General features: G+C 36.4%; 1 protein-coding gene across 2 annotated transcripts in view; it reads right to left on the minus strand.

Annotated features, from left to right (window-relative positions):
• Positions 1-1,888: 1,888 nt before the first annotated feature.
• The window catches only part of LRP12 (LDL receptor related protein 12), a 71,969-nt gene continuing 55,850 nt past the window's right edge, over positions 1,889-18,007 (minus strand). For both annotated transcript variants that reach the window (XM_059395027.1, XM_059395025.1), the window contains 4 exons: positions 12,842-13,044; positions 10,033-11,137; positions 8,116-8,248; positions 1,889-4,177 (listed from right to left, as the gene is read on the minus strand). In XM_059395027.1, the coding sequence (XP_059251010.1) occupies positions 3,311-4,177; positions 8,116-8,248; positions 10,033-11,137; positions 12,842-13,044 (2,308 nt within the window). In that variant the 3' untranslated portion in view covers positions 1,889-3,310. The remainder of the gene's footprint in view (positions 4,178-8,115; positions 8,249-10,032; positions 11,138-12,841; positions 13,045-18,007) is intronic.

The raw sequence follows: 18,007 nt of genomic DNA on the forward strand, positions 1-18,007 counted from the left end.
GCCAAGTAGTTTATTTCAGGAATGCAAGAATGGTTCAAAATTACAAAATATATTAATGAAGTTCATATTAAGAGATCAAAGGAGAAAAATCATATGGTCATCTCTGTAGTGATAAGGCGTGTGATAAAATTCAACCTTCATTCGTGTTTTTTTTTTTAAAACCATAGGGATCAATGGATACTCCTTAACATGGTTAACTCCTTAATATAACATGGTTATATTTAACATGATTCTAGAAGTACTATATTTAACATGATTCTTGAATTGCATTACAATGCAATTAAAATGTAAAGAGATAATGCAAACTGGGAGATAATTGTGTAACTGGAAAACACAAAAGAATTAAATAGTATTACTAACCATAAGAAAATGGCAGTCTGGTAACTAGGTAGAAAATTCATAATCAGAAATGACTTCCTTAATATTGGTATCAAAACTGATGAGATTCCAAAGATTAAACTCTTAAGAATATATAAGAGCTCCATAAAGTAAGATGTGAAACATGTCTGAAGGAAACAATAAAAAAAGCCTTGAAAGAATGGGCACCATTTTTAGATAAGTACCATGATTAAGACAGGAGCTTTAATGTGATGTTAAAATTTCCTAGGTTGATCTATAAAATTAAAACTGTCCCCCCCAATTATTAATGCATTTGTTTTGTGAAACTCAGTAGGTCGATTCTAAAGTTGAAACAGAAAAATAAGCAAGAATATTTGAAATATGTAAACATCAATTATTGAAACAGTGTAGGGCTAATATGTAAAGAAAGAAGGGTAGGGGCACCTGGGTGGCTCAGTAGTTAAGCATCTGTCTTGTCTGCCTTTAGCTCAGGTCATGATCTCAGGGTCCTGGGATCAAGCCCTGCATCAACAGGCTCCCTGCTTGGCGGGAAGCCTGCTTCTCCCTCTCCCGCTCCCCCTGCTTGTGTTCCCTCTCTTGCTGTCTCTCTCTCTGTCAAATAAATGAATAAAATCTTAAAAAAAAAAAAAAAAAAGGTAGATCAATTGAAGAGAATAGGAGTCCAGAAATATATCCAAGCAATATGTAAATTATCATATGCTAAAAGGGTCATTTCAAATAGTAAGGAAAGAATGCATTGTTTAGTAAAGAGCTTCAGGATAAAAGTAACTGGGGAAAAAAATGGAGCCTTGAATTCAGGACAGTTCATGATTTACATGAGAAAAATCAAGTAACAGAAATAGCCAACTTTAATATTTAAACTCAAGTAGATATATTTTTCCCTTAAAAAAAGGTGCAGAAAAAGTATGCATAGTATGATACAATTTGTATTACCATATATGGCATTTATCCGTATGGATACATTTATATAGCAACACAGTATCTATCTCGGGTATACAGAATCTGGGTTGGTACTGATCTCTTTGGAAAGGAACTAAAGGGTGGGTGTCAGGGATAGGGGAGAGACTTACTTTTTATTGTTTGAACCAGGAAGATGTATTAGTTAATTAAAAAAAGAAATTAAGACACATGCCAGAAATTAAAACCAAGAAGCCTATATAATATAGTATATTAATTAGCAGGTCCTAAACAAGATTAATTAGGTAATGTAAATTGGGCCAGGACAATATTCTCTAGGGGTCTGAAATGCATCTGAGAATCATAAAAAAAGAGACCTGATTGAGTTCTTGTATCTTTAAAGAAATATTAATTAAGAAACAGTGTTCTCAAAGGCCAATTTATTCAGTTCCTTAGGAATTTTGACCCTCGAGTGCTGGTACAACCTGCTACTTTACTATAAAGTGGTTAAGGAAGACTATCTACCCTCCGAGTTTTCTTCTAGACACACTGCGTATCTTACAGCCTGCAGCTGTATCTGTACCCAAATATTGCAAGAAAAATAAAGAGCAACTCTGATTTAAAAAGTACCTCGAGGCAATACAAAAAAAATGATTTTAATTTCTGATACATATTAAAACATTTCAGTCAGTTCTTCCTGACAGCATAACACGACAGATACACAAGACCTCAAACATGCTTTAAAATGACATTCAGCAAAGTATTGAAAATTTAATAAATAGCAATAATCACACACAAATACATTTTCCATACTCAATCATTAAGCTACTAAAACAGACAGCTAAAGAATAAATAAACAAGAATTGACAATAAAAAAATATGCGGGGTTTGCAATTCATTCTACTTAAAAGAAGGGGGGGTCGATCCGAATGATTTCTTAATTTGCTTTTCGACATGTAGCATGACCCCCCATGAATAAAATATATTGAAAACCACTCTTACAATAATGTAGTCTTTAAATACAACAAATAAATATGAAACCAGCAAAGCAATTTCAAGTTGTAATAAAAATGCCCCCCCCCAAAGCTATGGAAATATATAGTCATTGTGATAGCAAATGACAGTATTTAAAGTGATAGTGCTTGTGCACTAAACTCATCTGTGACCTTGATATGATTTTAGTGCAAATCCCTAGGGTCCAATACAAGCATAACCCTGTACCAGGGAAGGACATTACCAGTTGGAACTTCTCTTGTACAATTTTTGTACATATTTTATAAAGTTCAAGATTTAATGCATAGTAGAATATCTTCATCTGTTTAATTCTGTCCCTAAATAGAAATGAAAAAAGAAATGATGGGATTTTACCATTTGGCTTGAACCATATTTGAGTATTAAAGTCAACATTAGAAAATCTATAAAAGTTTTGTTTTTGCCATTAATTTGTCTAGCTCTATCTAAATTTCACATCACTGAATGTTAAATGTAAGAGAAAAATTTTTAGACGAGGTTTTTCCCTTTGACAAGCTCCTATTATGATGAAATCCATTAATATTTAGACCAATGTTACACAAATAAAAACATAGGTGAATATAAGGGGCCTTTTTTTGTACATTAACAACCTTAACATCTGGTATATTAAGTTGTAAGATGTATTGGCAAAAAGCATAAAGAGTTCAATGAAAAGAAGGTATTATTTTGTACAAACAAATGTTTTAACACAGGAGAGAGAGACTGACAGTCGGATGAGTTTCAGCAGCCATACTTCTACTGTGGACTACAGTACCAGGATAGAAACAATTAGGAACAAATGGAAGAACATTGCTGAACAATATGAATACATAATGCAATTTTAGCTGCTAAAATAGTAAACTCTAAAGTTCATAGAGTTACAAGTTGTTTAATTTAACCATGCAGGCTAACATATGGTAATAAGAAATCACCCTGCATCTTTTTTTGTTTTTAAATTAAAACCAGTTTAATTGTAAAGTTACAAAACAACGAACGGAGCAATCCCCCCCTTGTACACAACCTCCCTGGCTGCGATTCGTACCTAACAAAGTAACAAAGCCTCATCATCACTCGTCTCCTGTTTCAGCGTTGCTTCCAAGCAAGTGTCCGGGATCTGGGCAGTGTGGACGATGCCACAGCGCTCACAGGGGCCGTCTCGATTACTTGGCCTTCCTCCAGGGTTTGTCGCGCTGTACGGCTGTCTAAACCCTTGTCCTTGCTCTGAGGCAAGATCGAGAAGAGGTCTGGAGCAGTCGTTCACATCCAAGTCTGAAGCTCCATCAGAAACTGGGATCAGCATTTCGACATCATCATCATCTTCTCTGCCATGTGCCCCATTGTCAAGCTGTCTCAAAGGACTCTGGTTCTGATTTACGGAGCTGGATCTCCCTAACGTAAAACGTACCCAGCGCAGCCCCTGAGTCATACGACTGAGTGCACTTGTGAGCTGGTGACGTGCCGGACTCACACCCGGGGGCTCCACACTTGTCACATCCCTTCCGTTCTCTGTGTGACCGCCTTGGGTACTCTGAGTCGAGGAGCTTCCACTCGCTCCCACTGTTGCTTCGACTGCTGTTGTGGGAGGGACTTTCTGGGGCAAAGGAGCGGCAACCCCACCAGATGCTCCGGCCATATCTCTTCTCTCATTTTCTGTGTCTGTGTCGTCGGACTCCACGGAAAACAGACTTCTGTGAGTGTGACTTCTTTCAGGTTCTCTGCTGTTACTTTGACTAGGGACGACCTCATCTCCATCTGCTGAGACCAAAGCCAATGACCCTGAATGACGTGATCTTGCAAAATTAAAAATACGATTCCAAATGTTGCTGGATCTGCCTGCCATTGGAAGCCTGATTGAAGTAAATCCAAGCTGAGATCGTACTGCTAGCCTCAAGTTTTCCAAAACAGAAGCCTACAAAAAAAGAGAAAAGATCTTAAGATAGCTAACAATGAAGTGTGAAAATAAAAAACACCCTTTGAGTAAGAATGTGTTATGGTTAAAAATGCTATTATTGATTGCTAGGGTCTATGAAAGATGAATTAAATTCTCTCAACTATACAGGTTCATCTTACTACAGAATCTAATCTGTAACTTGTTACCACTGATGACTTGGTTTAGAATTTCTTGACACTCCTCTTTATATATGCGACTTTTAAAGTGATGTTTAATACCAATTACAACTGTTTTATTTTAAAACTGTACATTGTAATCCAATTCTAAAAGTGTACGAAAGTTGAAAAACAAAATTATTTGATACTCTAGCTAGGAAGGTAAACTAGGCCCTTTATCTATTCTACAACTTTAAAATTTTTTTTTTTAATTTTTTAAAGATTTTATTTATTTATTTGGCAGAGAGAAAGCAGGAGTGCATAAGTAGGGGAGAGGGAGAAGCAGGATCCCGGCTGAGCAGGGAGCCCGATGCAGCCAGGTCCCAGGACCCTGCGATTTTGATCTGAGCGGAAGGCAGTTGCTTAACCAACTGAGCCACCCAGGCGTCCCCCAACTTTTTTTTTTTAAACACAGAACAAGTTAGATTTGATTTACAAGACTGAAACTTTCTAAAATAAATGAAAGTGACATTTCACAGTTGGTTCTCAAGGATCTGTTGAATGAATGAACATTGAAGATTGATTTTTACTATCATAATAAGAGAATTAATTTATAATACAGCACAGGAAATAAACTAAAAAACACAATTTGCTTATAGCACTACACAATGGTATTTGAGACATGTGGACTCTTTTGAGTCTTTAAAGATTAAGTTTTATTTTCTACAGCTTAGCATTATGCATAAATTATATCTTTATTCTTTGAAAATTTGCTTTTTCCTAGATGAATACATTTATGGATTATTTTAAAGACATGCAACATTTATTTAAAACAGTTTTTAAGCTCCATCTAGTGGTTATTAAAAGGAGTATTCAAACTTGGAACAGACAGTTTTAGTGGCATTTGGTATTTAACACACAGTATTTCCGGGTAAGAATGGTGAGTTGATGTGCTCCCATTTCAATGGTGATATAATTTCCCTCTGCCAAAATGAATAGCTTTTGTCTTTACCTTCACAGAAGAAAAGAGGGAAAGGAAAGATGTGACAGCATGTGCTCTTCACCTCTTCAAGATGGTTATTAAATTTACTTGTAAAACATAAACTCAGGAATATAATTTAGAGAAAGCAAAGAAACTACTTTCATAGGAATATTTAATAATCTAGCCTTAGTAAACCACAAATCGTCAGTAAGAAGTCTGAATATTAGCATACATAGATTTGCTAAACAAATTGAGATTTTCCTCAAATTAAGAAGTACCTAATTATAAATTTAAAAAAAAAAAAAGGTTCACATCCCTAAGGAACTTCTTCATACATGTGGTCCTCACCATTCAGTATTCAAGTTCTGAGGCTTTTGTGTGAGCACTGTTACACCCAGCAATGAACAGAAGGCTCTGCAGACAAGCTGGCCTTCTATGCAACTATGTCCCATCAAGATCAACAATGCTGACTTTCACATTACAGTCTGTCACAGCGAGGTGAAGTTCTTTACTTACTTACAAGTCTGCTTAATTAAAATTAATTTAACAGATTCTATATGGGGATATCGTGAATGTTTTAAGAATAATTTTATATCCTTCTTCAGTTTATGATGCAGAAGAAAGCCTTCTTTAGAAAGCATTTCTAGGGGTGCCTGGGTGGCTCAGTCGTTAAGCGTATGCCTTCCGCTCAGGTCATGATCTCAGAGTCCTGGGATCAAGCTCCGCACCAAGCCCCACACTGGGTTCCCTGATCGCTTCCTCCCTCTCACTCCCCTTGCTTGTGTTCCCCTCTCCCTGTCTCTCTCTGTGTCAAGTAAATGAATAAAATCTTAAAAAAGAAAAAGAAAAACAAAGCATTTCTATTTTTGAATGGGATAGTAATTGAGAATATTTTTCTTTTTAAAATCTTAAGAAAATTTGAGAATTTGTTACCAAAAGTTTTAAACTTGAAAGTTTAATCTCATAAACTGAATAAAATCTAGCTTACTATTCACAAATGTACTTTATTTTAAAACTTTGTTGAAGAATTCCCTCATAAGGGTAAATTATAAACCTAAAGAATGGTGTAGTATGTAGTAAAGAATTAAACCTTACCCCAGATGAGGTCTGACTTTTGCCCTCTACTTCTGGGACAGGATCTCTAAGCCCTTATAATGTCATCTCTAACGGGATGTCCTTGCCAAGGGTCCTGGGCCAGCCAGATACAGAGAATGCTCTGTCTGAGGGGGAGGTTCAAAGCCACACCAGCAATGTGAGGCAGGGTTGGTGCGCTGGGTCAGCAGATCAGCCACCTGTGCAGTTAATCGTACCTATGTGATGGAGCCCCAGCAAAAACTCTGGAGGCCCAGTCTTGGGTGAGCTTCCCTTGTGGCAATATTCTGTGCACAACCGTCATACCCCTGCGTTGAGAGAGTAACACTGTCTTGACTTTATGGGGAGAGGAGAACTGGTAGATCCATGTTTGGTACCCTCCTGAACCCTGTTCTATGTGTCTTTTCCTTTGGCTGATTTAATCTAGGTCCTTCCCTGTAATAAACCATAACCGTGAGTATAACAGCTTTTTGTGTGTTTTAAGTCCATGCAGTGATTGTCAAAACTGAAAATCATTTTGGGAACCCCTGAACTTGTAATTTCTACAAAGATGAGACCTGCCTTGTGTAGACTGTGCTTCCTCTAACTCCACAACTGGCTACAGGGGGGTGGGGTACAGTGGGAGACGGAGGGAGAGAATCACCAGGGGACTTCCCCACTGAGCAAGGAGCTGGAAGTGGAGACTGATTCCATGACCCTGAGATAATGACCTGATCTGAAACTGAGAGTCAGACACTTCACCAACTGAGCCACCCAGGCACCCCATTCTTATGCTCTTATGAGCCCTGGTATAACTGAAGCATTGAAAAAGAAGGGAAAGACAGGAAAGAAAGGAAGAAACAATTTTACTGACTGATTGATTGATTATAGGCTCCAAGCTCTGCATGGAGCACATTCTGGGGCTCAAACTTAAGACCCTGAGATCAAGACCTGAACTGCGATCAAGACTCGGACATTTAACTGGACTGGGCCACCCACCCAGTCATTCCTGAAAAAGAAATTTTTTACAAAGTGCTAATAGAAATTTAAAAAATTTAGAAACATTAATAAAGAATAAGTGACTATTTAAAGAAAAGGAAATGAATTCTTAAACACTATAAGATCTAGCTGTGAAGTTTTCCCTCAAGTCAGGTGGAAATGTTACTTAATTGCAACTACTTGTACTTATTAACTGGTTAATCTAGCATGTTACTAATATATTACTAGCATCCTGATTTTAATATTCATTCTTAATCTTCTAGATGTTTAGTTCAAGAAAATAACTTACCAAACTTTACTTCTGAATTTTAATGCACCAAATCATCCTAAACAGTAAAATGCTTAAGAATTGCATAACTAGGGCGCCTGGGTGGCTCAGTGGGTTAAGCCGCTGCCTTCCGCTCAGGTCATGATCTCAGGGTCCTGGGATCAAGTCCCGCATCGGGCTCTCTGCTCGGCAGGGAGCCTGCTTCCTCCTCTCTCTCTCTCTGCCTGCCTCTATGCCTACTTGTGATCTCTCTCTCTGTCAAATAAATAAAATCTTAAAAAAAAAGAATTGCATAACTAAATCAGAAGAATAAAAAACTGATTTTGTAGCATTTGTTAAAATACAATGAAACAAATAAAATTTCAAGTTCTCCATATATTTAATCCTTGATTTTACTGCAAATATTAAGACAAAAGTCCTTTATTATATACACAAATAAAGAATTCATTTTATGAAACAGAAATCATAAATTGCAACATACTTGATTAGGTGAACAAACAGGAAAATCTTCAACTGGTGGAATTAAACCCTGAGCGATCAGTTGTCCATAGGAGGGAGGAGCTTCTCTTCTTAGCAATTCTGCTTCCACTCTTGACAACTGTGTTTCAAATGACCTTTGAGAGAAAACAGGGGGATAAAAAGGGTTAAAAAAAAGGCAAGTTAAACTAATAATTTTTTAATCAACGATGAAGATAATCTGAACCTTAGTATTCTGGCCATTTTTTAAGCTTAGTCCACCAACATTTATTGACTATGCAGTTTCTACACTGAAAATACAAAGATAAAGAAGACAGTCTATCCTCATGGGGCTTTATACCAGGAGCCTGAATCACTAAGTTTTAATGAATTAGGAATCCCCACAAACGGTAAAGGTATTTAGATCTTTAAACCCCTAAGAACATAAAGGGGCGTTGGATTTTGGTGAAAGTAATTATCAAATTCAATACATTTAGTTTACAGATGAGGAAAAGAGTGAAAGGAGTCACTAATACACTTTCTGGCACAGCTTGTTCTTAAACTCAAGATCTCAGATTCTTCTCTGAGCTCTTATGCTGCAACGTAGTAAGAAGTCTTCTGACCATTTATACTTGTCCAAAGAAAAGAGTCAGCATGATTACTTTGATTCTGTGCATCTATTTGCTTAGCTGCCTGGGACATGAATTTTTTTTTTTTTTTTTTTTACAATTTTATAATATTTACAAATTTACAATATTTTTTACATTTGTAATTCTCCTGGAACATAGGGTCACTGTCTCCATAATAGCCTCCTAAGGGACCTCTTTCTCCACCATCAGCTTCTCCTAGGTCCAGTCTATCCTGTACTACACGGAAGAAAACCTTCCCTGAAGGTCACCCTTTAATACTTGACCATTTCTTACTTAACTGAGAACTCTGACACATGGCTCTTATGGTTGCCCACAACATGACACTGGCCCCGTGTTCCAAGTTTTACCTTTTAGCCCTTCATATGTAGCTTTGGCTCCAGACACACTGAACTATGTGCAACTTTCTCAAGCAATGTTGGGGATCCCGACTTCTACGCATTTTCCCAGGCGAATTTTTTTCAACTACAATACCTTCTCCCTATCTACGTTCTACTTACAGATTTCAAATGGCGCTTCTTCAATAAAAGCCTTTCCAAATCCTCTCATCAAATTGAGTATCTTTCGCCTTTTTTACCACTTTGTTTTATAGCTCTTACATCATTTATGTTTTTGTCATCTTATTCCACCCACCAGTGACTTTCTGCTAACAGTAAAGTGCCTGTGAGATTATGCCTTGTCCATTTTTCTACTCATCTGTATAGTGCTTTGAACACAATAGGTTCTCAAATGTTTGCAATTGCTGATTTCATATGTATAAAAACTCAGGGTAAAACCTTCAAACTGAGAACTGCAGCTTGCAAAGTTTCTATAAAACAGATTAATCTGAAAATAGAAACTGGTAATTACAGATTGGCTTTTCTCTCCTTGTAACTCAAAGTATTTACTAGTTGTTTTTTTTTTTTAAAGATTTCATTTATTTATTTGACAGAGAGAGAGATCACAAGTAGGCATAGAGGCAGGCAGAGAGAGAGAGAGGAGGAAGCAGGCTCCCTGCTGAGCAGAGAGCCTGATGCGGGACTCGATCCCAGGACCCTGAGATCATGACCTGAGCGGAAGGCAGCGGCTTAACCCACTGAGCCACCCAGGCGCCCTATTTACTAGTTTTTAAAATGTGTTTAGCCTCTTGAGTCCTAATCTTTTCATAGTCATTTCATAAATCATGAAAGATAATTATTTTCAAAAATAGTATAAAACCAAAGTCTATTGCTGATCACATTAAAGTTCTGTTGCAAACACTGGGACCATGTTTACTGTAGCAGGCACAACCACTACAGTTTCGTCTCGATACTGACCTTCGTTCAAACATTCTCAGAGAATAGAGCTTACAGGTACATCCCAACGCAATGACCAGTAACAGGCCGCAGATAAGGCTCCCTATGACGGCTGCAGTTATGACTCTGGTAGGCACAATCACCGGGCAATTCTCCTCATCGCTGCCATCACCGCAGTCATCCTGGGAATCACACACCCAGCTTTCAAACACACAACGGTTGTTTTTACAGTGAAAATTTCCTGGCTGGCAAAAAAAGCAGTTTTTTTCATCTGAGCCATTTGGGCAATGATTCTGGTAGTTGCAGCGATCAGAACGAGGGTAACAGACACCGTTTCGGGAACATGGGAATTCTTCCTTTTGGCACATGGTGCAATTTATTTCATCCCTTCCGTTTGGGCAATGCCAATACCCATCACAGCGCTGCTGTTCTGTGTAACACCCCCAGTTACCCCCACAGGGTATTTCCCAAGGCAAACAGAAGCCATCTACTTGGTAAGTGGCATTAAATCCCCTTGCAGCATTCACTTTGTCGGCACAAAAATGGACCCTGATCTGTCCGGAAGAAGACACAACTGTAAGAGGTGCATGAGAATCAAAAGCCGTTAAGACTCGCAAAAGCTTGTGTGGATTCTCCTCTAATCCATCGTATATTTTGACATAATCGCCATACCCAGTCCCATCGAGTTTAAAGTCGGTGAAGCGTAAAATGACTTTACGATGATCACCCGTGTCTATTAACCAGGTGCAGTTGCTTCCAGGAGGGTAGAAATCTGGATAATTGGGAGAATTGAAAGTACCGTAGAAATATTTGAGCCACTGCCCACAGGTTGGCATGTCACAGTCGATCTCGTCTCCGAGGTCCAGACAGTCAATGTTGCCGTCGCATTTTAAAGATTCGGGGAGGCAAGTGTAAACCTTGGTGAACCGAGACAGACACTGGAACTGGTTGTAGGCACAGGGCTGAAAGGAAGCGGCCGTCGGGGTGTCGGCCTCCCGCGCGCAGACCTGCTCGTCAGACCCATCTCCGCACTCGTCCATGCTGTTGCATTTCCAGGCTTCGGGGATACACTTGCCGTTGCCACAGCGGAACTGATCGCAAGCACAGCTGGGTTCTTCGGATTTCCCTGGGAGGGCATGGGGAGGACGGAGATGGACAGGGAAAGGGGGAAAAACCACTCTTTAAAAGATACGAACAGCAAGTGGTATTTTTATAATAAACATTAACTAAGTCCCAATGATTGGGGTTTAAAAAAAATCTTATTTTAAAAAATAGGTTCTAATGGCAAATTAATATCAGCTCAACAATTAATATTGGCTTAATTCAATTTATTAAACACCTATTGTTTGTTCCATGAAGACCTCTGTGTTTTGACTTCAAGTGAAGAGCACACAAACCAGGGGCTGCTGGAGGGAGGTGGGCAGAGGGATGGCTTAACTGGCTGGTGGGGAGTAAGGGAGCACTTGCTGTGACAAGAGCACCCCGTGTTGTATATAAGTGACGACTCACTAAATTCTCCTCCTGAAATCAACTTTATGCTGTGTTAACATGTTAAACTGGAATTGAAATAAAAACTTGGGAAAACAAAGGGGAGGAGAACAATTTTGCTTTTACAGACAGTTATTTTATTGTAGAACACTTAGTAATCTAAGATACATGAGCCAATAGACTATACTGCCTAAAATTTTAAAATAATTTATTGTATAAACAGCATTAGAATGGTAGACATATTGAAATAGAGAAAAATTCACCCACAATAATCACCTTTCCAAATCAATTTTTTCATTTTTCATATTCTTTTCTAGTTATTATATGTATACAATATTTTGCTATGTATCATACAGCATATACTAGTTTTCAATCCTATTATTTAGACCCAAATTTCTGCTAAGATTATCCTAAGATTAACTTTATATATGGTTGGTAATGTTTCATGTATCATAACACAACACTTCCATTTTATAATTCTCTTGTTTTACATAAATGCTGCATGAATCCCAGCTAAAGATAAAAATTTATCATCAAAATAGTAAGGGGAAAGAGAAAAAAACTTGAAATGCCTATAAAATTCTAATTATTGAAGTGTCCCATCCTAAACATACACCAATAACGAGGTAGGGGAAGAAAATCAAACATTATGTACTTATGGTCCCCAAAACTAACAATGTTTAAGATAATACTTACTTCTCCATTAACAATTTACTTATTGGTAAAGAGGTGACAGAAAATGTGCTTCAGAAGTTATGTATTACAAAGAGTGGGTTTTTAAGAAAAAAGAGAAAAAGCTGCATATTTGGTGAAAGACGATTACAAATTTTAGAAGATGTAAAATGATTTTCAGCAAAAAGTATATATAATTCTAATACTCTGATTTATACACATATGTATGATCTGGCCACACTTTTTGAAAGAAAAGATTCAGAGATTCAGAGTAGTATAGGAAGACTTCTAATACTATAAGTCACAGAAGTGAGATGAAATGTCTTTCCTGTGAAGCTGTAAAGACAATGGTCAGACACAAAAATACATTCTGAAGTAATTTTCAGAGTATCAGTAAACACTTAAGGGAAAAAAAGTTACTTTTAAAATAAGTGCATTTAAATATTTAAAAAGAAAGTTGACCTCAGATTATAAAATTGATCATTTTATTAGAATATACAAAACACTCTTCTAAGACTGTGCTCTAGGGCATCTGAACCTTCTTCAATGTCAATAGCCTTGAGGCTTAGTCACAATTAAATGGATATTGTTTTAGAAGACTGGCCCCAAAGTGACTCAGTACTTAATAAAACGGAATTCTGTTCATTATCGTTCTTTTTTAAAAACACACCTGAAAAATATGCCAGTCTGAAACCCTTTCTAGAGATACTATCATCGGAATGGAACCTGATCCAGACGTGGTCTTGGGAAGAAATATACGGTGGCGGAACTGTGGAACCACAAGCTCTGTAACTTTCAATGTTCTTGTAGGTTTCTATCGTCAACCAGTCCAAACTGCATCTTCTGGACCCCTGAATATCAAAATCCTGAAAACTAGAAATAAAAAGTCAGAAAAGGCTATTAATAAGGGCAATTTTGGAAAAAATTTTATAATAATACAGTGTTACTGAGGACTTTACTATAAGCCTCCATATTGATTGATTCTCCTGGGTTTTGCGGGCATACAACCATATCATCAGCAAACAATAACACTGTTTCTATGTTCCTCATGTTTATATCTCTTTACCAGATTCTCAAAGAATACTTCTTCGTAAGTAATACCCGATTCCAAAATAATGCTAAAAAAACCCCTCAGGTTAAATAGTTGGCACCTTGTTTCTTTTTCTTCTGTTTGTGTTTAGGAAGGATCACTTCTAATTCAGAATATCCAAATTGTCCTGTATTTGAACTAGAAATGCCACTCCGTATTCTGATAAACTGAAGTATACACAGAGAAAGTCAGCTTCTTCTTAGATTAGACTGGTTCATTTGCTTGCTTAGTAAAAAGTTTACAGCTTTCATTTTCAGGAGAGCAAATAGCACGAGGAAAGTAAAAAAAGTAAAAATGAACAATCAATCTTTATCAGAGAAAAAAATCTCCAAGTTTGTGAATATATATATTTTTTTTCAGAAGTTCTGTAAAAGTCAAAGATTGACTTGTAGTTCACAAAATATGGGCATGCAAAAGAAGTCAAAAGCACATACAAATTTAGCTACTGCTATGAAAAAAGAGAAACTAAAATACTATTCTCCAATAACATGTCTCCACCAAGAAAGGAATATGTGAATTTATTTTCTTGCCTCTGTCTTAAACTGTGATAATGAAATTAACTTTCCAAGGATTTTTACATCAGGATATTTCCTCTTTAAATAGTCTGAGTAACTATAACAAAGATTGACAGATAATTTGACTGTTTCTAGTTTTTATTATGAACAATGCTTTAAAGAATCCTTATACAGGTATCTCTACATGAGCAAATAATTCTCTCAGACAAATTTTTCTAGAAGTAGAATTGCTAGGTCAAAGACAAAATTCCACTTTAAATCTGACAGACACTGACAGAAATATTTATACCAACTAATTTCCATTGAGTTTTATGAAAGAACCTTATACTCCATGATTCTGGAAAACTGGGATATTCTTTTTAAAAAACTGCCAATTATTTTGCTTTTCCTTATTTACTGATATTGAAACACTTTTTCCTATGTTTACTATTTCTTTTCCTATGAATTGCTTTGTTATATCATCCTTCATCTATCAGAAATTTTTCTTATTTACTTAAAAATTCTCTATGTGGTATAAACATGTACCTATTAGGGGGCATGTCTATAATGCAAGATATATGTACAGATATCTACCCCACATTCTCTCCAGTAGGTGGTGATGTCAGTCCTTTTAACCTCAGCCATTAGTTGTGTGAACTGACCTCTCTCACTGGTTTTACGTGCACTTCCCTGAAGACTAATGTTAACATCTTTTCATGTGCTTATTGGCCATTCTTACATCTTCTGTGAAGTGTCTGTTCAAGCATTTAGCCCATTAAAAAAAAACTGGGTTGTTTTCTCAAGTTATAAAAATGAATTTTATATTCTGGACTCAAGTTTTTTGTTAGATATGTATATTGCTAATATTTTCTTCTGGTTTCTATGGATGGCCTTTTCATTTTCTTAATGGTATCATTAAAACAGAGGTTTTTAATTTTAGTTTTGATGAAGCCTAATTTATTTTTCCCTTTATGTTTAGTATTTTTAGTGTCCTCTCTAAAATACCTTTGCCTGAGCCAAGATACTCAATAATGTTTTCTTCCATTCTTCCAGTATTTTAGAGTTTTAGCTTTTACGTTCCTATCTAGGATTTATCTTGAATTCATTTTTGTGTGTTCTCAGGGATGGGTCAAGATTTCTACACTTACTTCATTTTATCATGCAGGGAACATCCTGGTCTGGTCACCACGCACTTGTGGAGGTTTGGTTCAGGTTTGCCCTTAAGTCTTAGGTGAATTCTTAATTTTAGGACGTTGTCTTTCCTGATAATGTATGACATTTCCATGGTTTCAATAAAATCCCAAGGTATTTACCAAGGTCCTGAAACTCAGCAGGCTCCAGACTCCAAACTCTGCCTCAGCAGCAGTGCACAGCTGCTGAAATCTTGGAGCAGCTTTTTCTACCAGGTTCCTTAGCGTCTCTTAAGCATGCACAGCTCAGAAAAGAGAAAAAAATCTGAGGAGAATTTATACGCAGATATAAGGGCTTCCTACACTGGGGCTCTCTCCTTTCTGGGATTTGCCTTTTCAATTTCCAGCTACTCTGATAGCCTCAACTCCAACCTGTGATACCACCACCTCAAGCACACAAGACTGAGTTCTAGTTACTCCATTCTGCCTGGGGAGCTAACAGGAAGAAAACGTAGCTCACCACCGTGGATCCCTTCTTTCAAGGGCTTAATTCCCTCTGGTTTCTGTCAGCTTCTGATTATTTTCCAGGACTTATGAGTAGTTTTTAAAAAACTTTTATCCAAAGTTGATAATGGTTTATGAGTGGGCTAGTCAGTTTTAAGCCTAAGGAATCCCTTAATACACTTTTATCCACTAAAATGTTTAAGATTGAGGAAAGCAGGATCCTTGCCCAGAACAAAAGAAAGGATCAATGAATACCTATTCACATATACACTCTTGGATTTGGTTTGTTAATATTTCCTTTAGGACTGTTAAAATACATTTAAAAGTAAAATTAATTTTCAGGTTTTCTTTTTTTTAATACTTCATAGGTTTATATAACAAAGACAATGATCACATACCCATGCCCTGTGCCTGTTTAAAGAATAGCTCTAAGGTGGAAATTTTCAATTTCTTTGTTTTTTGCCTTAATCAGCTTTCCCTAACCTTTTGAGTCACTTTTGAGAATTTAAATTTCTGTAGAAATCATTTTATCTTGATAGTAAAATTCATTACAAAGCTGCAAATGGCATTTTCTTATATTAAAATCTTTTTTCCCCCGTATCTGTGGGCTTTATATTTGCTTGGATTTTCTATGGAGATAAGCACAGTAGTGGCAAACAAGGAGAGTTTCATCTCTTCCTTCCTATTTTTCATATTGTTCCTTTCTATTTATTGTCCTGTTGCATGGAGACTCGGTGTTCTAGTATAAGCAGTGAAAGCAAGCACTGTCTTCCTGGCCCTTGGTACTAAAATTAACTTCAATATTAAATTTGATTAAAAATTGTTTTAACAAATACCTTTTATCAGGTTAAAGAATTCCTTATCTATTCATTTAGTAACAACCACCTGGAAAACTACTTAGGTTTAGCATCTTTTTCTGAATGCTGATTCAATTTCTTTAGTGAAATCAATTCTTAAATCATTTTTGGTAATTTACATTTTCTAGAAAATGGTCCAATTCATCAAATTATATGACAGAGTTACCACAAACCATTCATAATACCCTAATATTACCTTATGACTTCAGAAGTCTCTATTATTATATTTATAATTTATAGGCATTTTTGCTCATTCTTACTAGTACCTTTTCTCTTTTCTCTTCAGTCTTGCCTTGAGATTTATTTTCCCAAGGTTTCCAGAAAGCCAGTTTTTTTATTTTATTGAATCATATTGTTTATTCTTTTTTTTTTTTTTTAAGATTTTTAAATTTATTTTTTTGATAGACAGAGATCACAAGCAGGCAGAGAGGCAGAGGGAAGCAGGCTCCCCACCAAGCAGAGAGCCCCATGAGGGGCTCCATCCCAGGAGTCTGGGATCATGACCTGAGCTGAAGGCAGTGGCTTTAACCCACTGAGCTACCCAGGCGCCCCTGTTTATTCTTTCTGTTTAATTATTTTCTGGTCTTCTCTTACTACTTTTTCTACTTAAGATTCACCCTATAGTTTCCTTCTATATGCTTATGTAAATTCTGAGCTCATTTATTTTCCATTCTGCTTATTTTTAAGTCAATGCATTCAAGCTGTAGATTTTTCACTAAGTACTCTATCAATGTGTTCCAACAGTTTTAATATGTAATACTTTCATTATGGCTATTTTCAAAATATTTTATGAGTTCTACTGTGATTTTCAGCATTAGTGCAGGAGTTATTTAGGAATATGCTTTCAAACATAATGTGTTTTGTTGTTACTTCCCCCTAGTTTTTTATTGTGGCTTCTTATATAACTGCATTGTGGTCAGGGAACACAATCTGAATGATGCAAAGTCTGGGAAATGGAATTCAGAATTCCTTTGTGGTTTAACACATAATCAATTTTTTAATAAATGTTCCCTATGTTTTTGAAAAAAATGTATATTCTCTATTCACGGAAATAAATATAAACATACACATATGTAAAATACATGTTCCTAATAGATCAAGCTTGTTAAATTTTGTTTACCAAATATTCTGTCTTTACTATTTTTGTTTAATCTAAGGAATTCTGATTAAAGATATGTTTATTAACTTCCACTAACTGGATCAAACTTGGTAATTCTCCATATTTTTCTGTTTTGCACGTATTTTAGGCTATGTTATGAGGTATACAAAGTTTATCATGATTCCATTCCCTAGTGGATTGTTACTAGTATTTTGTGTCTTAAGCTCAATTACACCTAATGTTAATCTTCCTACACTAGCTTTCTCTTTATCAGTATATCCAAAGCTAATCTTTTTCTATTATCCGTCTCCAAACTGCGTTTATTTTAGGTATGTTCTTAGAAGCCCTTTATAGGAGGGTCATACCAATCAACGAACCAATAAACCTGATCAGACTGTCTTTTAAAGGTTAAATGAGTTTTTTATTGAACACCCTTCTATTGGGGGAGATTCTTCATTTTCCTCCTTTCCTGTGTTCTTTTGTATTCACAGGCTTTGTTTTTGGTTTTCTTCAAGTTTCTTTTACTTTACCAGATACTCAAGATTGCTCTTTTTTTCAGTAGTTATCTTTTCGATGTAATTCAAATACTAAAACGAACTTCTGTTCTAATAAAGCCCAAGTGGGAGTATTCTGTGTTTCTATTTGCCTCTCAAATTCTCAGT

Source organism: Mustela nigripes, chromosome 3 (assembly GCF_022355385.1).
Source record: "Mustela nigripes isolate SB6536 chromosome 3, MUSNIG.SB6536, whole genome shotgun sequence".
NCBI classification, from domain to species: Eukaryota; Metazoa; Chordata; class Mammalia; order Carnivora; family Mustelidae; genus Mustela; species Mustela nigripes.